We start from the raw sequence: 24,857 nt of genomic DNA, 5'->3' as shown, positions 1-24,857 counted from the left end.
GTAGTTTCCAGGTATCTAACCTGTACTTGCACACCATGTATTGTCTTTCTTCAACTTGTAACTGTGATCCTCATTCCACCTCCCTAATGGAAATTCACCATCTGCACCTGCTTTTTGTTTGTTTTTCGGGAGGGAGGTTGGATGCAAATAAACACTAAATTGTCATGGCTCTGAAAAGATAATGAGTGCATGTAAATATGTGAAGGAGTGCACTTAAAAGTATGAGTTCAGATCTGATTGTCTGTGCATGCAATTAACCAAACCCTGACAAGAGTAATAGCATTTTTGTGGCTCAGTAGGCAGACAGAAAGATCATCAGCGATGCGTTTAGAGGAAGAGAAAAACCTGTGAGTGACAAAATGGTTGCTACCTCTCTGGTATGCAGTTTGTAAATTGTTGTAATGAGAATGTGAATGAAAACTCATAAAGATTTGTGGGCTGTTACTCAAACATGATCTGCTAATTACATGCTGTGTTTCTCTTGCCAGAGGCCATGTTGATTTGACAATGCTTGGAGCTATGCAGGTGTCTAAGTATGGTGACCTGGCCAACTGGATGATTCCTGTAAGTTGGCCTTTTTATCACTGAGAATGCACTGTATTTAGAATAATATTTGTAGCTTATTAAGAGAGAAAAGATAAAAGACTCAAAGCAGAAGGGGCCTTGAAAAACTAATTAAGATAAAATAGAGAATGTGTAACAGTTTTCCTAGGTACCACTGGCGCCAAGATATCAGAAGCCAGCCATCTGAAATCACCCTTATGTTAAGTATTGTGGAAAAACTGAAAATGATTTATGTATACCTTTCTTCTTTCTCTTGGATTCAAATATCAAGCTTTTGAGATGAGGACTGATTCTGTATCTTGAGGGAGCAGCAACTCTTGTATAGTTGTAACTGAAGAAAGCCTTTGAAAAAAGGTGTGTGTTACCGAACTCCGGCAACCCTTTTCGTATTACCCTTGCACGCAAAGAACTAATACCCGGTCCTGACCAAACTGCTGCACAAAGCACATCAATATGATGAACAGCAAAATGGCGTTTATTGGTAAAAGCTACAGAACTATATAATATTTCTTATCTTTTTACTAGACTGTTCCAGAAGCTCACGCGGGCTCCTGGCCAATCATATCGAATATCCTGCTTCTGACCACTTACTTCCGAAAGGCCATATACGGGGTAGTTATACACCTTGTTATGAAAACAAAGAAGTATAGCCTCCCCGTCTTACAACACAGGTTCAAGTAAAGTAGGTCAACCAATAGAGAGCAAAATGCGGGAGAGCCTTCCGCGCTACAGCCCGAGTGCTCCATTATTCGCCTAATACACAACAGGTGTGAAATATTATGGAGCTCATCATAAAATGGTAAAAAACAAACAAATAAACATTGCCTGTATTATTTTTCTCATTGTTCATCACAGCATTGCTATTTTGAGTACACCTAGAGGAAAGTAACTTTGTTGTATTTTATTTACCTGAATAGTCCCGCGGGTTTCAATCTTAAAAACGTAAGCTAAACTCAGTATTATTTAAGAAGCAGATGACCTAAAGCCATTCTGTGAACGCCTTTTACAATAATTTTTCAAACCATTTACAAGTCAGATATTTTCAATGGCTTTGAATACTGCTTGAATCAGAATTACTTGAAAAATAAGCATTTTTAGCCTATCTTAAGGTATTTTGAGGTATTCTTGTAGGCAGAGTTCAGTATTATTTTATCTATGTATATATTTAATTTGTCAGATAATTTTTTTCTTTTGTTTAGCTGGGTTGCCACAGACTGGTGTTCACTTCATGCTTTTGCAAAACATATCACAATATTAACATGTCCCTATACTTATATATTCAAGATTACTTAAGTCTTGAGATTTTCTTTTTTTCCAGTCCTTCAGTCCTGCAAAAGCTATGCTAAACGTTCCTGCATCTGGTAAAGCCTTCTGTTTAGCCACGGTGTTTCTGAAAGGCCTATCAGAAAACAGAAGGGAGTGGGCTGAATTCTAGGTAGTAGGATTGGTTGGGTTTTGTTGTTGTTGTTTTGTGTGTGTGTGTGTGTGCGTGTTTTCTTTCCTAAATTGAATCATTCTTCCAAATATTCAAGTGAACAAGTAATAAAGGTCACCTCTCTGCACTATTCCTAGTAAACCATGAAAAATATACATACGGTAGTTCACAAGTTGAAATCTTTGAAAAAAAAGCCCTCCTGATTCATTAGTAGATAGATTTTAATAACCAAAAAAAAAAAGAAAAAAAGTGTCTCTAAATTCAACTGAGCACATTTATATCTCAGGATATTCATTTTCATGCAGTTGCATCTAAGCTGAATCTAAAAGCTATTAACTAGTGTTCGTTCTTGAAAAGCAGTGTCATGAACAGGGGCAATTCATCACTTGCTGTGTTGATTGGTTTCATTTTACTCTTTTTTGTTCTGGTTTTTCAAAAAAGAACCAATTGTGCTATCTCTTTAATTTTATTTTGTTGTCCATCCCAATTAACTATTGGTAGGATTTTCCTGCCATCTTCCAAAACTGTTTAGTAAGCAGTATTCTGGGTTGTTACTGATTGCACTGTTTCTATGCAGTGGTAGGACTTTCTCATTTTTCATTTCTTAAAAAACTTGCAGCTCAAATCAACATGTAGTTCCATTTTTTTCATGCTAATTTTTGCTGTTTTTTTCTGTTCTACAAGATTAGTCATTCTTACATAGCTCTTTGTCAACGGTTTACGGGCGTTCGGCCCGGTTCCGTGACGAAGGGGACGGGGGACCCACGGGCCCACGTCCCGGGAAAAGGGGAAAGGGGAAAAGGGTAAGGAGATGGCCCTGAGAGCAAAGAACAGCGGCAGCAATCTGAGGAGAAACAAACTAATTTACTAAATAAGATATCGGAATGCAAAACAACACACTATAGTACAATATAATTACAATTTAAGCTGATAAATCCAATACAGAGAGAGAGAATGTCCCAAAATCAAGGTAGGCCTTACTCTACTACCTACGATAAGACGGCTGGAGAGCGAGGTGCTGCCAAGACGAGGGACGGGCGGAAAAAGGGACGAGGTCTCGTGATCTGCAAGTTTTTATACTGCAAGCTTTTATCTTTTCCCTCCGGCTCGAAAATGGTAACAGAGGAGCAAAGTGCCGTGGGGAATGTAGTAGTCCTTCTCTTCTGAGAACCAGGTACATTCACTACATGCTGTTATAATGTGGAGTACCAATAACCGAAAATCATAAAACCATGACACTCTTAGTAAACATGATAATCTACATCTATTTATAATACAACAAAATAGGTTTTGATACTACTTAGATATTGTATTAAACATTAACTTTTTGCCTAATACAAAAAGGCCCATCAAAATAAAGCTTTTTTTTTTCCCCCAAATATTTTACCATTGCATTTAGCTTACTGTTCAGAGCTTGTTTAGTTCCTGTCAGCATCAGTTTCTAAAGATAAGTCAGAAATGGAAACTATCAGAGTTGTTTCAGTGTTGTTTCCAGCTTGATACTAACACCTGTCTTGGAGCAAAGTGTTTAACAGTCTGAACTGATACATGCCATACTTGAATAGTATATATCTGAGACAGATTAAAATACGTTAGCCTTTTGTATTAGTTATCATACTGACTGCATTACACTAGCAGCTCTTGAATGAGAAGGGGTGACAGAATGGGATTAATTAATAAGCAGGCATTCAGATCTTCTTACTTCTCCTGTGAATACAATGATAAGTTATCCCCAGTTAACTTGATTTGAGTGAAATTGATCTATTTCTTTTTCACTAGATTTGTGTGGGGTGATACAAAGATGGACTTTGATAACTTAAGGAATCTTTAAGCTGTATTTTATTGTATAATTTTTCTCTCAGCTTTGCATTGATGTTTAGGGTGTTTTTTTAATATGCTGTAGCTCTTGGGTTCTTGGATTGATGGTATTTGCCATAACTTCAAAGGCAAGTAATAATTCTGAATTTTGAATAAGTACTATCATGAAGCTATGCCTGCTCTCCCACACTTGGGTGCTTGTATGTATTTACTTCCACTTATTATTAGGAACTGAAATAGGAAGGCCTTTTGTATGTACTAATTTCTAACGGTGAGGAAAAAACCTGTGACTAAAGATGACTAAGAATCATAGAATCATGGAATCACAGAATGGCCTGGGTTGAAAAGGACCATAATGATCATCTAATTTCAACCCCCTTGCTGTGTGTAGGGTCGCCAACCACAAGACAAGGCTGCCCAGAGCCACATCCAGCCTGGTCTTGAATGCCTCCAGGGATGGGGCATCCACAGCCTCCTTGGACAACCTGTTCCAGTGTGTCACCACCCTAAAAGAAAAAAAAAACTTCCTCCTAATATCTAATCTCAACCTCCCTTGTCTTAGTTTAAAACCTTTCCCCCTTGTCTTGTCACTGTCCACCCATGTAAACAGTCGTACCTCCTCCTGTTCATATGCTCCCTTCAAGTATTGGAAAGCCACAGTGAGGTCTCCCCAGAGCCTTCTCTTCTCCAAGCTAAACAAGCCCAGTTCCCTCAACCTTTCTTCATAGGAGAGGTGCTCCAGCCCTCTGATCATCTTGGTGGCCCTCCTCTGAACTCGTTCCAAGAGCTTCATGTCTTTCTTGTGCTGGGGTCCCCAGGCCTGAACGCAGTACAGCATATGGGGCCTCACCAGAGCCGAGTAGAGGGGGACAATCATTTCCCTCTCCCTGCTGACCACTCTTCTTTTAATGCAGCCCAGAACACAGTTGGCCTTCCAGGCTCATGTCCAGCTTCTCATCCACCAGGACCCCCAAGTCCTTCTCTGCAGGGCTGCTCTAAAGGATTTCTTCCCCCAGTTTGTATAAATACTTGGGATTACCCCGGCCCAAGTGCAGCACCTTGCATTTGGCCTTGTTGAACCTCATTACGTTCACATGGGCCCACTTCTCCAGCCTGTCCAGGTCCCTCTGGATGGCTTCCCTTCCCCCTTCTGTATCAATTGCACCACTCAGCTTGGTGTCATCTGCAAACTTGCTGAGGGTGCACTCAATGCCATTGTCTTTGTCATTGATGAAGTTGTTGAAGAGCACCGATCCCAAGACTGAGCCCTGAGGGACACCACTTGTGACTGGCCTCCAACCTTGACATAGATCCATTAATCACAACCTTTTGGCTGTGTCTAGCCAACCATTTCTTAATCCACTGAACAGTCCATCCTTCAAATCCATACCTCTCCAATTTAGAGAGAAGGATGTTGTGAGGGACCATGTCAAAGGCTTTGCAGAAGTCCAGGAAGATGACATCTGTTGCCCTTCCCCTGTCCACCAATGCTGTCACTCCATCATAGAAGGCCACCAGATTGGTCAGGCAAGATCTGCCCTTGGTGAAGCCATGCTGGCTGTATTGGATCACCTCTTTGTCTCGTATGTGCCTTAAGATATCTTCTAGGAGGATCTGCTCCATGATCTTCCCAGGCACAGAGGTGAGGCGCACTGGCCTGTAGTTCCCTGGGTCTTCCTTTCTCCCTTTCTTAAAAATGGGAGTAATGTTTCCCTTTCTCCAGTCACGGGGGACTTCACTGGACAGCCATGATTTTTCAAATATGATGGAGAGCGGCTCAGCAACCACATCAGCCATCTCTCTCAGATCCCTGGGATGGATATCGTCTGGCCACATGGACTTACATACATCCAGTTTCATGAGGTCTTGGACTCATTCCACTGTTACAGTGGGACGGAATCCTCTCCCCACATTCTCACCCAGAGGTTCAGGGTCCTGGCAGACATGGGAAGCCTGACCACCCGTGGAGACTGAGGCAAAGCACTCATTGAGTACCTCGGCTTTTTCTACGTCCGAGGAAGCCAGCTCTCCATTACCTTTTATCAGAGGGGGAACACTCTCCTTGGCCTGTCTTCTCCTGCCTATGTACCTGTAGAACCCCTTCTTGTTATCTTTCACACTCCTAGCCAATTTCAGCTCTATCTGCGCCTTGGCTTTCCTGATCATATCTCTACACATGCAGACAAGAGCCCTGTATTCCTCCCAGGCTACACAACCCTGCTTCCACTTCCTGTACATTTCTCTCTTTTCCCTCAGTTTAAGCTGCAGGTCCTTGCTCAGCCACATCGGTCACCTGCTTCCCCTGCTCGACGACTTCTGCTAGGGGATGGAGAGCTAGCGCTCTCAGAAGAGTGTCCTTAAAATGCTGCCAGCTCTGTTCTGTTTCTATGCCCTTAAGGACAGTTTCCCAGGGGATCCCATCAAGCAATTCCATGAGCAGCCAGAATTCTGTTCTCCTGAAGCTTAGGGTCCTGACTCTGCTTTTTGCCAGGCCTGCATTCTTCAGGATCACAAACTCCATGAGGGCATGGTCACTACAGCCCAGGCTGCCTCCAATCTTAACTTCTCTAATGCTCTCCTCCTCACTGGTAAGCACCAGGTCCAGTAAGGCTTCACCTTGAGTTGGTCCGTCTAATACCTGGACCGGGAAGTTATCCTCAACAGACTCCAGGAATCTCCTGGATTGTCTGCCACCCGCCATGCTGCTATCCCAGCAGATTTCTGGGTAGTTGAATTCCCCCATCAGGACAAGAGCCCGTGAGCGCAACATTTCCTGCAGCTGAAGCAAGAAGGCCTTGTCAACAGGCTCCCCCTGATTAGGTGGTCTGTAGCAGACCCCAAGCACTAGGTGCCCTTTACTGGACTGATCCTTCATTTTAACCCACAGGCTCTCAACCTGATTGTGGCTGTTTCTCAGACACAGCTCTTTGCAATCTATCCACTTCCTAACATAGAAGGCAACTCCCCCAACCCTCCTACCCTGTCTATCCCTTCTGAAGAGTCTGTAGCCCTCAGTCAGAGTATTCCAATCATGGAATTCGTCCCACCATGTTTCCGTGATAGCAGTTAGGTCATACGTTCCTTATTGTGCCACGGTTTCTAACTACTCCTGTTTATTTCCCATGCTGCATGCATTGGTACAGAGGCATGTCAGCTTGGCTACTGGCCCCATTGCCTTCCTGGAGGAGCCCTCCCTAGTGCATCCAGGATGAGTCTGGGGTTTTCCCCCGCCGCCTCCCAAGGTGACAGTGTTCCCACACTCTTCTCTGTCACTCAGTATGCCTCTTTCCACCATCATATCTAGTTTAAAGCCCTGCTAACCAGCCCAGCCAGCTTGCTCCCTAGAATATTTGTGGCCGTTCTAGTCAGTGGCCTCCCATCCACCATCAGCATTCCCCCTTTCTCAAGGCTGTGTCCCAAGCCATAGTACCCAAAGCCCTGAGTGTGACACCATTCCCGAAGCCATTCATGCCGCATGTCCATTCTGCTCCTTTTGTCCAGATCCCAGTCACCAACCGAGAGGACAGAGGAGAACACTACTTTGGCTACATAAACATGGATTGTCTTTGGAAAAAATGAATAAATCATCCTTTAGTTTAGAAGCAGCAGCCTTATTTTTAATCCTCAGCCATAATTTTAATGCTCAGCCTTGCAATAGCCAAGTTTAAAGGATTAAGGAGTTGATAATGAAATAAATCAAATTGGGAGAAAAATTTTGCAAAGATTTTAAGTTTTATCAAAGATTATTATCTGAAAAGGTGAGGAAACACAATTAAAATTTAGTAATAAGTCTTCTAAATTGCTTCTGTTGAGGTCAGTATAACCTCAGACAGTAGGAATGTAATTTTATACATTATTGGTTCCCCTTTTGGTTTTGTTTTACAGGTCGTCATGGTACATATTTTTCACGCTTTTGACTCTGTTCTTAAGGGGAACTGCAATTTCAGTGCTAGAGAAAAGGAAAGTGGCAGAAGATAGCTGAGTGTATGATTGCAGGAGTAGGACCTAATGTAAAATCAGAAGGCTCCACAAGAATAGTTTTTCTGACTTGAAATGATTTATTGTTAATGTGGGGAGAAAGGACATGTATCCTTCAATACCTGAAAGTATTGTATATTCTTCTCTAACAAGCCCCGTTTCAGGGTGTGTGCCTCTTTGCATAAGTAGAAGAATTGTTGAACAAACCTTGTCTTCCTTTTTAATTCAGTCACACTGTCTAGAAACTGTTGCACAGAGTGCATCAAGCTGTCAGCATTCTGTTTCAAGTTGTACAGCATATTGGTGTAAGAAATTTTGTTAGAAAAGTTTCTTACAATTATTGTTTGTAAACTGAATGAAATGCTACAAATTTGATAAATTGTTTATAAGCATGTAGGTTAACAGGTGACTGTCTCCATTTCCTCCTACTAATCTGACTTTTTTTAAATGATTATTTATGACATGACATGAGTAGAGCATATACAATAGCAGTTTAACAGAGAGGAAAGATGAGACCTGCAGCTACCTGGATTATCCTCTGCAATCTAAGTTTCAGTGGGATATCATTTTAATATGAAGTTAGTTTTAGATATTAGTTTTTCAGGAACAACTGTTTTGGGTCAAAGACTGCAGTAATATATCAACTAACTGTTTCTATCCCAGTAGATAGAAGCCCTGTAAAGGACTGGAAGCCCTGCAAAGCCATTATAGCATGAAATTACTACCATTGGAAGAGTCATGGAGCCTTGAAGGACAAAGGAAGTGTATTGTGTTGGCTGTAGTTCTCCTAACTTTTTGAAGGCTTTTCCTATGCAATTTGTATTCATTCCTCTTTGGCAGACTGCATAATGGAGGGAATGTAGGAGCTCACTCTTGGTATTTTATTCTCATTCTCTCTTAAATTTTCAGTGTGGAAAGTGGTGGGTATGCATTGGGCTTCTGTGTAATGAGGGCAGCTGATGAAGTTCTATTTGGCCCCAAAATACTAGCAAATTTCGAAAGACTCCTAATCTGTGGGTTAGTGGTAACAATTATGACAACTGAATGCAGCCATTACTTTCAGGTGCGACTAGTATTATGTTGACAGTAATATTTAATTATTACAAAATATGCTGTGTGTTTTGGGAATGGTATACAAAGGAAGATGGAAGGCTTAACTTCCCATTACACTGAAATAATATTCATCATTATGAAGTCTGTCCGTATCAATGAAGCATGTCACAATCTGTTTTGAGTTACTCCTTAGATACAGTTTCTCAGTGTGTTCATTAGAATTTCAGTCCTTTGAAACTGTTGCCAATGTTTACTTCAGGTTAGTTTTACAGGAAGTTAAGTGAATAAAATTTGACTAATGTTCTTCGCATTTATTTTATGCTGTCTTAATTTTCTGTTTATAGAAAGTAATAAGATAAATATTTAGGCCAGTAATGAGTGGTGTCTCCCAAGGGTCCATCTTGGGTCTGGCACTCTTTAGCATCTTTTAGTGACACAGATGATGGGATTGAGTGCACACTCAGCAAATATACTAATGACACCAAGCTGAGGGGGTGCAGTTGATAGAGCAGAAGGAAGGAATGCTATCCAGAGGGACTTTGAAAAACTCAAAAAGTGGACCCTTGTGAACCTAATGAGGTTCAACAAAGTGCAAGGTTTTGCACTTGGGTTGAGGTAATCCCAGATATGTATGCAGACTAGGAGAAGAAATTCTTGAGTGTAGCCCTGCTGAGAAGGATTTAGGGGATCTGGTTGATGAAAAACTTAACATGAGCCAGCAGTGTGCCCTTGCAGCCTGGAAGGCCAATAGTATTGTGGGTTACATCAGAAGAGGGATGGCCAATGGTTTGAGGGAAGTGATTGTCCCACTCTGCCCTTGTGAGGCCCCAGCAGGAGGGGATCTACACCTAGATCTGGGTCCCCCAACACAGGAAAGATGTGGAGCTTTTGGAGTGGGTCCAGAGGAGGGCCACGAAGATGATCCAAGGGCTGGAGCACCTCTCCTGTGAAGGTAGACTGAAGGGACTGTGCTTGTTCAGGCTGGAAGAGAGAAGGCTGCGGGAAGACCTAATTGTGGCCTTCCAGTATTTAATGATAGTATATAAACATGAGGGAAGTCAACTTTTTACATGGGTAGATTGTGATAGGACAAGGGGGAGTGGTTTTGAACAAAAGGAAGGGATATTTAGATTAGATGTGAGGGGTAAGACTTTTCCTGAGAGTGGTGAGGTGCTGGAGGTGTTTAATCCCAGGCTGGATGGAGCCTTGGGCAGTCTGATTCAGCGCTTGACCTAGTGGTTGGCAGCCCTACCTGTGGCAGTGGGTTGGAACTTGATGATCCTTGCGGTCCCTTCCAACCCAAACCATTCAGTGATTCTATGAAATATACTAGTGCGCTCATTTGTGTATGCTGCATTTTAGTGAAAATGTATTGATAAACTTTGCCAAGAATTATCAGTCACTCAAGAACTTGTATTCCACCCTTTCCAAGATTTTACTGAATTTTTAATTTTGATTTTCATTGTATATGATAGGAAATACCTGGTCAACATTCTTGAAAATCAGGTAATTTTCTGCATGGCTAAGCCGTGGAGCTAAGACATTATTTTAAACATCCTTAAAAAAATAATAGTAATCTTCAGCCGGTTATGTATATATGCATAACAGTGCTGTACTCAAATAGTTACGTTCAGTCAGTGTTGACTGTTTGGGTTGTTCCATTGCTCACTTTGCTGATTCAAAACTCTTCTTAATAATTTCCTGGTGTTTGTTATTAATGTTTTTTCAGTTCTACTCAGTAGAATCTAATCTAGCAGCTATAGCTGATAGTAAAATTACACTAATTCTGTAATTGTGCCACACAAGGACATAAAAATCAGCAGAAAAAAAAAGGTCAAAGCAAGTATATTTCAAAACATTTAATCTTCACCTTTATCCATCTTTCTTGATTGTCTTCCTGCAATCCTTTTCAAGGAAGAAATGGAAAGTGAAATAGCAAATGAGTTGTATCTTTCATTTTGAAATCAACTATAAGCCTACATTTCCTTTGAACATAGCACATAGCTATCAGCAGTGGACAAAGGATTGTTATCTACATTTCTATTCACTTAGGTTTATGCATAAATATATTTTTTTGATGTTACCTTCTGACTGAAGTCTTTTTTTAAAATAAAACTAAGATCAATGGTAGTATGAAAAATGTCATGTATGATACTTCTGCTGATTAATTACATGTGGTTCGATGACCTCTTTTATTGTGCTGTATACATCACTTGAAACCACTACATCTGTGAAGACAGACAGACAGCTATAGGGAGAGAGAGGAGACCCATGGAACTAACGTGTGTTAAGAGTCCAGAAGTACCACTGAAGAAATGGTACAGAGCAGAAGGGGGATCCCAGGTTTGTCCTTTTGACTACAGTGTTAGCACAATTGGTAGTGGTGATGGAAGTATCCTGTAGCCACTTCATTACCTTCATTTCTGCTTCTCTCTGTGGAGTTTACTGTTCCAGTCACCCTGAGTTTTAGAAGCTGTCTCTGGAAAGACATAATTATTTCCTTTCATAAGGAAGCCAAAATTAGCAGCTGATTCTTTACTTGCTACCTAATCCATGTCCATGACTATCAGAGGCCATACAAACATTTCTTGTAAATGTTGCTATAAAGAGAGTTTTAATTTTTAAGATGTTTTAGGACTGCAGGCTTATCTCCTTCCACTTGTAGTCACTCCTGAAAGATGGAGGAAGCATATGAAAATTGAATGTGGAGGAAACATATGAAATGATTTCCACCATTGAAAATCAAGTCAAATTTTAAATGTTGGAATCCTTGTTCTTTTATCCTAGGTAATTTGTTCAAGGTCTTTCCAGGAATATGATTCAAAATTCAGACTGAGTGGAAAGGCTGCATGAGGACTGTAGTTTAAACTAGAAGCTTTCATAATTTTATGTAAGAGTCTTTGAAACAAAAGTTTTATTAATTTTGAGCAATATGTGAGGTATACTTCTATGTAAAGAAAAATATTATCTGGTTAAATGCCATTCATTCAATATAGTGATAGGGCAGTTGGCAGTATGGACACAGACTGTTAATTGGGAACTAGCTCAGTTCTTTTTCAAAGTAGCGTTCATTTCCACTTTAGCTCTCCTTTGTTATTAAATTTTAAGCAGAATCATTTAAGTTTTTATTTGCATCTGTTTTCTAATCCATAAAACTCTGCATTTGCCATGGATTAGTTTTTACTGTTTCTTGAATGCGTCATTAGTGTCTGCTTCACTGTTCAGTTTATGTGGTGTTTGTTTCAAAGATAATGTTTTTTTTAACTTAGTCAGACTGGTTCAGATGCATTTTATCCTATGATGTTGAGAGTAGATGTAAATACCAGCTATGGAAGAGAAGTTCTGGCCTCCAGGAGAAAAACAAAAAAAGAAACATGCAGAACAAGAGGATGGATTCAAGACCTTGATAGTGTTTGAAGGCTCCTGAAACTTCCTCTTTTCTCTCAGCCACCTCTCTTTACTCTGTTTGGAAGTTCCATATACATGGTTACCAGCTTGCTATACGGCGTCTTTATGGCTTGCTATATCATTGTGGGAAAAACTTGGTTCTCTTAAAAATAAGTTGTATCTTGACTATCTCACCCTCCTTAGAGTACTCACAAACTTCTGTTGGAATGTTGTAGATTGCCATTGGTGCTTCCATCTGATCAAACCAACAGAAAAGCTGCTGTTTAGGAATCACTGTTAAACTAAATGTCTTTCTCAGACTCTTTAATGTTGTATTTTGACCACGCAAATGGTGTTCAGATGTGAAGATATCAGATGAGAAAAAATGTACTGTCATCTGCATTTATTTCTTCAGATGTTTCCTAGTTGCTGTAGCCCTTTGGGTATTAGAACTAAAAGGCCTGGTAAAACCAGCGAATGACATTGCCAGGGTGAGTGTATTGACAGCATAGTCCTCAGCGCAAACATATTCTTGAGTTACTAGGGAGATAATGCGTCGTCTTCAGTTACTCGTCAGTGAGTCTCTGGCAGGCTGACGAGAGGTCACTGCAGTTTCTACAGGAGCTCTGTATTTCAGAGTAGATTGGAGTATGATAGGAGCAGTGCCAGGAAGTTAAGTACCGAGAGGAATCCTCTCGTTGCTGTTGGGTATTTCCAAAGGAATATTTAGCAGTAACATTAATTAATGTGATTAATATTACTCTGATATAAGAAATTCCAAAGGGGCTGTTCGTAGATACTGGAAGACATGATTTATTCTTTACTGTGGAAAACAAATTGTTTTATGTATATTGCCTTTGGTTTGATAAAGAGACTTTCATTAAATTGCTGTCTTGACAGCTTAATGAGACAAGTCTCTTCCATATGCTCTATATCGTGAGCCATAGCTAGTATGGTACCGAACCACATGCTTAATAAATGGAAGCACAAGAGAAAAGCTTTACAGTAGGAAGTTTCCAAATTGTTTAATTGTATAATTTTAGGTTATACACCATATTTCTGTCCATAATTTATTTTAATGAAAGAGAACAGAAGAAATACAAAGCATTTGGACAAAAATAGTTTACTCTGATCTCCAGAATTCCTTGCCTCATGTTTCTTCTGACCTTCACTGTCATGCAGGTCGTCTCCTCAGCAACTTAGGAATGACCCATGAGGTCATTGCCTTCTGTTTTCTTGGGGTGTCTGGCATTTGCTGTCTAAAAGTAATTGCCCACCTCATACTTACAGAATACAGATGCTGGACATCAGAAGTTTGCCAAGCTTGAGCTGCTTACCTTCCAAGATCATATATGTTCAGTTTAAGATGGTGGAAGCAGGCAGGGACTGAATGCCATAGCATTGTAAAAATCAGACGTATTTGTACACCAACCCATAATACAGCTACTGTGATAACAGGTGCAATTTTGACACTTCTTAAAAGAAGAATGTGTCTCAGAAGCAAAATGCATTTCTTGGACTGAGGGACTAACAGGAGTGAATAATGTTCCAAACTAATTTCTTTGTCCATGATCTGAAGTGACATCCAAATATATCTGGAATGGAATCAAAGGAATGATTTGTGCTGATATAGTGTTACAAGTGATGTATTTCTAAACTTCCAGGTAAAGAGTGTTAAGATGTCCTTGCTACATTTAAAAGCGAAAATTTCCTTTTGAGGCAATAATGACATTTCTATCATTGTGAGAATGAACACTTCATTTTAACAGTGTTAGACCCACTGGAACAAGATTCATCATTTCTGAGTGTCAGGGCACCCATGAAGTCACTGGCACTACTCAGGTGTGAGTTACACCAGGACATCACAGATGACAGTGAGCCCTTGTTCCACTTATCATTCTCCTGTTTGCATTGCACATGGACCCTAGAATGAGAAAACTAGTAGTTTTTGAACACAGTGTGGTTAGATAATGTGGATTTTCTACATGGAAAAAAGGTGAATATCTTGTCCTGCCATTGCAGCCTATGTATTGTTTTTCCTGTGTCCTGGTTTTTTGTTTTTTTTTTTTCCTTTTTATTACAAATGTTACATTTCTATTAAAATTTTCTTTTTAGGGTAAAATGGTGAAGGGAATGGGAGGTGCCATGGACCTGGTATCCAGTGCCCAGACAAAAGTAGTTGTCACCATGGAGCACTCAGCCAAGGTAAAGGTCTGCTGCTTCTCTCTATGTGACTCTTGTGTAGTGCAAAAAAATAAATAAATAAATAAAAAATAAAAATAAAAAAAATAAAAAATCAAAAAAACTTTTTACATTAATTCTACCACTTTGTGATGATTTTGCAGATTTGTTACTAGTTACAGTTGTGTTTCCTGGCGCCATATAAGTGAATTGTTCACCATGGAAAAAATCAAACATTAACTTGATATTTAAAGGCTGCACACATTTTTCATTATTTTGTGCAAACTTAATGAGAGTAACAATGGGCAGAGCTACAGTAGATGCTGCCCTGAAGGTTTTACTCTTCATGTCAGAATAATTTGAGAAATGAGGTTCCCCCATGGCCAAATATTTGTTGTGATGGGAAAATATTTACCTTTGAAGCTATCAGTCAAATTGGTACTGACAGCTTAATAAAACAGATCTTTTTGGCATGGTACAATACAGCCTGCCTTACATGTTGTACTGTCACATAATAGAGGCTAATCTAGAGACTTATTTGTGAAGATGGGTTTGTAGATATAAACAGTCTTCCACAGAAGGTCATAGAAAGTTTGCCATTTGAAACAAGAAACTGTCTTAGCTATGAGAAAATCTGTTTGAAAGGCAGCTTCTTTCTTCTCAGGGAACTATACCAAATGTTTAAAAATGAACATTTTATTTCAATTTTTTGTTTCTGTTATTCATAATTTGTTGGTGTAGACACCAAAGCCTCCTGTAAATCAACACGAGTCAATAAGTTACTAGTTCTGTATGTTCAAGATTAATATCTCTGCCAGAATACGTAAGGGTAAGCATAAGGAATTTGCCTGGCAGTAAATACGAAAGATAAATATATTAACAGCTGTGGAGTTCTTTTAAATGTGATTTAAGGAATGAATCTTGACTTTCTATATTTTTCAACAGGTTGGGGTTTTGTTGTATTTTGTTTAGTTTGGATTTATAGAAGCTGTGATTTCTAGTGCTGCATTCTAAGTAGTGAAACTGAGACTGACCTAGTATTTCATGTATGCATATGTGTAAATAAGTAAACAAAAGTGCAAAGCAAATTCATCTGACTTGCATCCCCATCACAGCCCCACAAAAACTAGGTGTCCCTGAGTATCCATTTACTTAGGCACATATTCCAGATATTAATGTCATCTGAATATCCTAAACTTCAATTTACTGTGGAATTCAGTTAAGGGTTGGAGTCCAAACACAGTAATTATTCATGCCCATTTATCTCTTAATAATACTATTACAAAACTATTACTGCATTTAAGTACAGTGTTTGGATGTTAGTTGTTTGTTGTTTTTTATCAGTACGAATACTGAAACTTGAAAAAGATAGGAAACCATATTTGCTCTTATAAGTAGCCCAGGTATAGCTTTATTTTTTTTGACATATATATACATAACTTGGATCCTTATATATATGAGGTTCCTGGTGTGCTCTTCTAGGAAGCCTGTTACAGGCTTTACAGGCTTTCATAACTTATTCTACTTTTGTAAGAATACACTGCAAAGTGAATCCAATATGTGGTTTTTCAATTTATTCTTATTTTAAAATGAAGGGTTCCTGGTATTCTAGTGCTCTTTCATAGAATTGTAGAATAGAATCATAGAATGACGTGGGTTGAAAAGGACCTCAAAGATCATCGTGTTTCAACCCCCCTGCTGAGTGCAGGGTCACCAACCACTAGACCAGGCTGCCCAGAGCCACATACAGCCTTGCTTTTAATACCTTCAGGGACAGGGCATCCACAACCTCCTTGGACAACCTGTTCCAGTGCGTCACCACCCTCTGAGTGAAAAGGGTTTTAACTGTGCTCTTTTGAGGCTGCTTCTTGTTTGCTTGAAAGTAAAGAAGATGAAGTGTAGAAACTGAATGTGAAAAAAAAAAAGTATAGATTCTGTTAGATGTTTTAGATGTTAGATGTTTGGGCTTTTTTTGTTTGTTTGTTTTTCAAGCAATTCTAGGACCTATAACACCAGTTCTGAAAGTCGGAAGCCTTAATTTGGGCAGACTACTTCTTACAAAGCTGATTTATTTCTTTACTATGAAGATTTTCTCACAAATTGCAATTTCATCCATACCTAAGCATTAGAGCAGCCCTCTTTCCTCTTCCCAAGAGTCCACTGGGCTACTGAGCAAAAAAAATGTGTGCCCATACTGTTGGAATCTGTTATAATTGCTGGCTTTTTAGAATAGGGATATTGTTGTCCTCTGACTCTCCAAATAAATAATAGGAAATCTATCATTAGACACCAAAGCCTCCTGTAAATCTATGTGAGTCAAGATCTGATGGATTGAAATACAGTGGAAAGCTACAGGATATATGCAGCAATAAATAGTTATGGCTGCTTGTTTTGTTTGGTTTGCCATCTTGTAAAGGATCTTTTAATCCTTTTCAAGTGTTCTTTTTTTCTCTTTTTGTATATATATGTATTTGTTTTATATATAATAGTGACAGCTTGTTAAACATTTTCATAGATTTGGTAAGAGTATATGCTTTGAGAATGCATGTTGCAATTTCCAAATTTAGCAATAGTCTGAGTCCTTCTAGTGCAGACAAAATACAATTTGCACTAAATTGTGAGGGTGAAACTGGTATCTGTCTTCACACTAAATTAACTACTCAAAGAATTTACTCTGATATGCAATATATTAAAAATAATAATGAACATCCTTTGCCCCCAAGTGTTTTAATTTTTGATAACTTAAATATTTACATTTCAGGAAAGCTAAAAGAAGCAGAAGAAAAATGGCAGGATTTTAAATTACTTATGTAGAAGAATTCAGCTTAAGAAAAATCACTGAGGCAGAGTAGCATAGAAATATGTAGAGTAATGAAGGTACAGATGCAGAATGGCTAGTCACTGCCTTACTAAAAAAAAAAAAAAGGGTAGCCAACAGAAACCAGCAACTAGCAGGTTTGAAACAAGAAGTATTTTTCACAGTCAGCTAATGAAATTGTGGATCTTTAGAATGTTACAGGAGCTCAAAGCATTATGCCCATATGAAAGGGATTAAACTATTTTATGAGTTTGTCAGTGACAATTAAATAGTGTTGCCCTGAAGCAGTCTCTATTCTAGGAAACCTGAACATCACAGAATGTCAGGAACCAGGAGGGAATACCTACTGAAGGGTGGCTCAATTTTTCTTCCATATGTTTAGGCCACCATGAGACACTTGACCCTGAGTTTAATTCACTATGATAGCTCTTCGTGAATTTTTTGTGAAATTACTTTTTTGTTAACTGTAAAGACCAGAATATAGTGTTGTTATTTAATCTTGGAATGGTCACTGTGCACCTGTGCCCAGTCTGGTAAATACTGCCTTGAAGAAATAAGTCCTTACCCCCGCACCATTATTGATGTGTTTTGCAAAACAGCATGAAGTGATGGCTGGTCAAATTCAGGTTGTGTAATGACTTGTCTACAAAACTAAAATAATAGAATGGAAACTATTTTTAAGCATGTGCTTTGGGCATGAATGAAACAGGGGACTCTGAATTTCCATCATTATCAATATTTTTGTTTTTGATATGTTATAGAAAACTATGAACATTTTTTGTCCATAAAAAAGAGCGAGGAGCTCTGCAGAGAGGGACCTGGGGGTCCTGGTAGATGACAGTTTGGCCATGAGCCAGCAGTGTGCCCTGGTGGCCAAGAAGGCCAGTGGCATCCTGGGGTGCATTAAAAAGAGTGTGGCCAGCAGGTCAAGGGAGTTGATCCCCCCCCCTCTACTCTGCCGTGGTCAGGCCTCACCTGGAGTACTACATCCAGTTCTGAGCTCCCCCATACAAAAAAGACAGGGACCTCCTGGAGAGAGTCCAGCGGAGGGCCACAAAGATGATAAAGGGCCTGGAGCATCTCCCTTATGAGGAAAGGCTGAGCGACCTGGGTCTACTCAGCCTTGAGAAAAGAAGACTGAGAGGGGATCTGATCAATGTCTATAAATATCTAAGGTGGGGGAGGCAAAGGGACAAGGCCAGACTCTTCAGCAGTGCGTAGTGACAGGACAAGGAGAAATGGCCACAAGCTGAAGCATAGAAAGTTCTGCACAATTGTGCGTAAGAACTTCTTCACAGTGAGGGTGACGGAGCTCCAGACGGAGCCTGGGTTGTGGAGTCTCCTTCTCTGGAGACGTTCAGGATCTGCCTGGACACCTACCTGTGCAACATGGTGTAGGGAGCCTGCTTTGCGTTGGGGTTGGACTCGGCAGTCTCTAGAATTCCAGCCCCTACAATTCTATGGTTCTGTGATAAAAAATGCAACAAAATTTTTGAGGGCTGCTCTGAAATGAATGCTTCCTATTTTATTACGTTGGCTCACAAAGTCAGAGGTGGATGATGGTAATTTGGCAGTAGAGATTGAACCTTCCCACCAATATTCCATTACATGCTGTTGCCATGGGGCAGATAGCAGCAGAGGGGCATCTGACAAAATGGTGTCTGACATGGAAGTATATATGTAGCAAAGATATGTCATTGAATTCTTCATTGTGGAAAAAAATGGCACCCATTGACATTTGTCAATACTTGCTGAATGTTTCTGGAGACTAAACAGTGGATGTGAGCACAGTGAGGCAGTGGGTGGTGTGTTTCAACAGTGACATGAAAGACAAGCCATGTTCCGTATGGCCATGCAGATTTTTATAAGTGTAGCATGCAGGCTCTTGCTCATATCTAGTGAAAATGCATAGCTAATGATGATGACTATGAAGAGAAAGTGTGTTTTGTAGCAACTCTTTGTATCTGTTGTAGTTTCCATGAAAATAAATAGGAGGCATTACTTTAAGAGCAACTTAGGTATTTAAAGCAAAATGAAACACCCTAGGGTTTTGGATATCTAAACAACAGTCTTTTCTTCCTTTATCTGAACAAATACTGTGTAAATTCAGACAGTAAAAATCCTTGCAATTCCACTTGGATTCCCATTCTGATAATGCCCTGATGAATGAGTTCCAAAAGTCACTTTTCATGCTACCTGGTAATACAATAACATTCATCTCAAGTTCTAAGAAGCTGGAACATACCATTTCTAAGGGTCACAGAAGCCACTTAAGCTGTCAGCTCTGTAAGTCCATGCATTTCAGTCTCTACTGGATGCCAAGTAGAGATACTATATTTCATATTCTTAAGAATTATACCTGTTATGTAACTGAAGATGCTACAAATTGTGCAGATTAATCTTGGCCCTTAGTAAAAATATGAATGAAAGTTTTTGAGATAGAAAAGGTGACCATTTGAAAGTAACACACTATCCCAAGTCATTATTTTCATTATGAGTGAGTTTCATTTGGGTAGCTGCCTTGATACCAGATGTGGATCTTGCCAATATAATTATAATCAGAATGAAGAATAGAGAAAAAGATAAATTGAAAAACACGTGGACTTCTCATTTTGTTATTACTTTGGAATAAAACCAAGATATGTTTATGCATTAAGCTTTAAGGCAAGTTGATGACTGCAAATTTAAAAAGTATTGCATTCACATGGTTTAATGAGACATGCAATACTCTGAGAGTTTTGAAATGCATAACTGAAAATTGATAGAGGAAAATCAAATGAAAAAGGCCCACACCTAAACACTAGGCCTTATACATCCACCTTTGTGTCAGAAGCTATGTCTTTTCAGTAGGCAATATTTTACAGAGTATCTAGAGTAGCTGCTATTTGATGTCCTAGGAAGGGAAGTACCTTAAAGTAAATCCCGATTCCTTTATATACATTAACTTGTACTATATTTGCAGGCTGATTTGTACTGGCAAAAATAAAGGCAGTGTAGTTTCTCTTGTTGTACTTGAAGATGAGCATATCTCACTCACCTCCTTGTCTGCTTTTGTGCTTTTCTGGAGGGATAGAGGAAAAGGGAATTGAATGTGGGTTAAGAAACTGGCTTTACTGTTGTCAAAACATGAGTATGCACTTGAGCCGCAGGGGTTTGAAATGCTTATGTATATGGCTGATCCTGCACATATTGGTCATAATAAATAAGACAGTGTAATGTTGTGCTCACAATGTCACTCTCTAATTTTTTGTCCTTTACATGTCATCAGTAAGGTCCCACGTGTATCTTATCCTCACATTGCAACAGAAGAGGCAAATTATTAAGCTTCTAAACTCAAGAGCCTGCTCAGTGGTACACTGCGACTCTTAGTAGTCATCTCGTTATAGCTGGGGCTTTAGTTACAACTGTCCCAAATTGCCAGAGTTGTAATTGGCCATGAAAGTGAATTCAAATAATGTCTTGAACGTGGCGAATGTTTCAATAACACTGAATGCTTGCAGCTGTGATTTTCCTTTTTAATGTACATATTTGAATTCAGAGTGAGTTGCATTGTTTCTGAAAATTAACATTTGTTTGTACACTGTTAAACACAGGGCAATGTCCATAAAATCTTGGAAAAGTGCAATTTACCACTTACTGGGAAGCAATGTGTAAACCGCATCATTACGGAGAAGGTAAAGTTCTTTTCTTGAATCCTTTTTAATGCTTTTCTCCTCTCAGCGACATTCAGTGAAAGCAGTTAAAAGTGCTGTAAAAATAAAGAATATATTCTGTATCTGTTGCTTGTGAAGGATGACGACTCCTTTTGAGTTCAATTCCAGAGACCTGTTGGCTCATATTTTCCTTTTAAATTTTTCACTGTTGGCATTATGCATACTGGATGATTCTCTTGGACACCATCAGAAACAGAGATGCTATCCATGAGAAATGTGCAAAGAATGTCTGATTATTTTTCCCAAAGTATACCTGAAAATTTGCCTCATGAGATGGAAATCCTGAAATGCACATTGTCCTCAAATATAGGTGCAAAGCAACAGCTCTGTAGCGCATTTATGTCAGACAATTGGCATCTTCCTTGGTGTATGTTACAAACTTTTAGAGACACATGATCTGTCCTGCTGCTGTCTTTTGTCCTCACTTGATTGCATTTGTGAAGCAGTTTACTGTCCGGTGCAAGTCCATGTGATATTGCCAGTGCTCAAAATGCGTTAGTGGATCTTTTCAGCAAAGGATAAGTGACTTAGGATTTTTGCTATAATCATACTCCTTTTATTATCAATGTGTACATTTTAAAGAGCATTGAGTAGTCCCTCTGTGAGTGAGCCATCTGTCATACTAAGTAGAATGCTTCAAAAGTGCTGATGCAGAATTTGTTTTCTCTCAGTGGTACACTGCTACTGTCATTTAAAGTTTTCGTCCACAAAGGAAGGGAAAATAAATGTAAATGTGGATGTTTTTCTGCTGACTTCTACTAACTGGTCACATACAAACGTAAGGTACAAAAAACTGGCATTGAACAAGGACTGATAGAAAATAAAAAGTTTGCAGAAAATTTCTGAGACTCACTGCTCATCAGGTCTCACTGTTTTAGTAGAAGATGACACAAACTTACAGTGCTGTTTAGGTTGTATCGCAGACTGTTTCTATGCTGGCTTCCTAGTGTCTCTTTTCCTTAAATTCAGCTTCTCTTTTAAGACTCAGAAGAACTATTTCAGTCTCATAGAATTCATGGAATGGTTTGGATTGGAAGGGACCTTAAAGACCATCTACCCCTTGCCATGGACAGGAATACCTTCCATTAGAACAAGCTGCCCAAAGCCCCATCCAACTTTTCCTTGAACACTTCCAGGGAAGGGCATCAGCAGCTTCTGTAGGCAACCTGTTTCAGTGCTTCAACACCACTCATAGCTGAGAATTTCATCCTAATACTTAATCTAAATCTACCTTTTTTTAGTTTAATGACACTAACCCTTGTGCAATCACTGCACTCCCTGATAGCCCTTTTTGTAATGGAAGGCTGCTATAAGATTCTTAGGTTTGCTGCTCCCACCTGCTGATCACCCTCCTCATGGCCCTCCCATGGACTTGCTCTGATCACCCCATGTCTTCTTGTGCTGGGGAGCCCCAGGCCTGAATGCGATTCTGCAGGTGGGGCCTCATGAGGGCAGAGCAGAGGGTGACAATCATCTCCCTTGCCCTGCTGGCCATGCCTCTTTTGATGCAGCCCAGGATACAGCTGGCTTTCTGGGCAGAAAGTGTGTACTGCAGGCTCACACTGTGTTTTTCATCCACCAGAACCCTCGAAGTCCATCTCCTTAGGGCAGCTGTCTACCCACTCATCACCCTGCCAATATTCATGTTTGAGATTGCCCCAGCCAGATGCAGGACCTTGCACTTGGCCTTATTACATCTCATTAAGTTCACATGGGCCCACCTTGCATGCCTGTTGAGTTCCTCTGGATGGCATTCCTTTCCTCCAGCATGTCAACCCCAGTACTTGGTGTCATCTGAAAACTTGCAAAGGGTGCACTCAGTCCAATGCACTAGCAATTTTATTAAATAACTCCATTCCCAGTAATGTTCCCTGATGTCGCAGTGCAACAATTAATAGACCCTAAAGAACCGGGATCCCATCCCAGGGAGAGTGACACAATCACAGATGCCGTGGAGTCAGCTCTCTGTTTAATGTTGCGCAAAGCCCATTATTATACCCACACACTCGCAGCGCACGTGCACCCGCACCTAGCCCACGCGCCCACCCTCCCCCCAGAGTCTGCTTAGCACGAGGCATGACATCTGCAATCACGTGCCATGACGTTCATTGTTGTGGATGACTGCCCAAGGGTTGACAGTATTTACAATTGAGCAAAGTCCATTATATATAACCAGTCCATTCTTTTGCAGAACTATGATCAGCATTCCATGCCTCTCTTTGATACACTGTCTCTTTCTGCTATCTGGACCTTCTCCCTCTTGAGGCACCACGTAGTTGCTTCCTCCTCTTTCTTGTGCAATGTGCGCACAACCAACCATTAACTCCCTCCCTGGCCGGTTGCCTGTAACCCCACCGGCCTGCTTGTCTGCGCTCTGAGGAACACTGAGTTGACTACAACTCTTTGAAATTAAACATTCCATCCAATTACTTACCCACCAAGCGGCCCATCCATCAAATCCATTTATCTCCAATTTAGAGACAAGAAAGTGCCAAATACTTCATGCAACTCCGTGTAGGTAACATTGGTTACTCTTCCCTTGTCTACAAATGCTGTAACCCTGCTGTAGGATGCTGCCAGATTTGTCAGGCCCTATTTCTCCATTGTGAAGCTGTAAGTCTGACTCATGTGCCTAGTGGACAAGTTGGGCTTCAGTACACTTCTGAGATAAGCTTAAGATTCCGCCTTCCTTCCAAGTTCAGTCTTCACCGGACTTTTGCTACTGGCTTTTTAAAATTTTATTTTATTTTAGGAAAATGAATGTAGGCTTTATGGTTTATGTGGCAGCTAGCTTCCAACCTGTGTATTCTCCGTCTAGCGGGCACCATTATAGTTCCTGCTATTGTTCTGCAGGTGCTTTTACATGCTTGAGAGACTTCAAAGTGGAAAGCTTATCATAGGAAAGCATCAAGAAGAGTGCTCCTTCAGCTGCTTTATCTGAGGCTTTCTATTTAAAATAAAACAAGAAGCTTTTTCTTTCTTAGCCAGCTTCAAAAATACTAAAATTTGTAGTGTTTAATAGCTATTGGGGAAGCTGATCATCTGATAAGTTGACCTGCCACCCTGTACCTCTCTATGGGCCTAAAAGAAAAACAAGTAAGTGAGGGAGAGGATGGCTTTCCTGGTTTTCTTTCATGACCTCTTGGTGGACATTGTCTTGTAGCAAAGAATGTCTCAGTCCTTTCCTTTGCACCTTGCAATTCTCACCACATCAGAGCAGGAGACACTGTCCTCATTTCATGCAATGAAGAGCAGTTGCCTATTTTTCCCATGAAATCAACACATCTTTCACTTCAGATTCTTTCAGGTATGGACAGATCTCTACTGGTCAGTCTGAAAAGTGAAACCAGTTGATAATGGCATCATTTGTTACTGAAGAAACTCATTTCAGTGCACTGATTTGTACAATATCACTACTAGGATCTTCATTTTTTTAATAATAAAAATTAATTTTGTGCTGTTTGAACCTGACAGGCTGTGTTTGATGTGGACAAGAAAAAGGGGCTCACCCTTGTGGAAATCTGGGAAGGACTGTCAGTGGATGATATCAAGAAAAGCACTGGCTGTGACTTCACAGTAAGTCATTTTACAAACAACTATAGTTCCTTTTACACTGCCTCGTCATTAATCCATAAAGCCACTGATTTTTTACCTTCACATTCTTTCTTAAATATCATTTAGTGTTAACACAAAACTGACTTATTAGTGGAAAGATGTAGTACATTGGAATGTAACTGATTCCGTATGTGTGGCCAATAACAAATGCAGTTTCTTCACGGCCTCGTGCATTCATATAATAAAATTTTTTCTTCCGTATTGTAAGGCTGGAGGAGGTCTGCCTTTTTTTTTTTTTTTTTGGTGAGAACAGTGAATTTTACAGTATACATTGTGTCCTGTGAAGGTAATTGGG

At 39.9% G+C, this 24,857-nt stretch overlaps 1 protein-coding gene across 2 annotated transcripts in view; it reads left to right on the top strand.

Moving 5' to 3' along the window:
* OXCT1 (3-oxoacid CoA-transferase 1) overlaps window positions 1–24,857 on the top strand; it is a 96,551-nt gene that overhangs the window by 60,116 nt on the left and 11,578 nt on the right. For both annotated transcript variants that reach the window (XM_021379497.1, XM_021379496.1), the window contains exons 13-16: window positions 489–564; window positions 14,351–14,440; window positions 20,828–20,908; window positions 24,422–24,523. In XM_021379497.1, coding sequence (XP_021235172.1) covers window positions 489–564; window positions 14,351–14,440; window positions 20,828–20,908; window positions 24,422–24,523 — 349 coding nt within the window. The remainder of the gene's footprint in view (window positions 1–488; window positions 565–14,350; window positions 14,441–20,827; window positions 20,909–24,421; window positions 24,524–24,857) is intronic.

Source organism: Numida meleagris, chromosome Z (assembly GCF_002078875.1).
Source record: "Numida meleagris isolate 19003 breed g44 Domestic line chromosome Z, NumMel1.0, whole genome shotgun sequence".
Taxonomy (NCBI): Eukaryota; Metazoa; Chordata; class Aves; order Galliformes; family Numididae; genus Numida; species Numida meleagris.
This window is presented reverse-complemented; position numbering and strand designations above follow the sequence as displayed.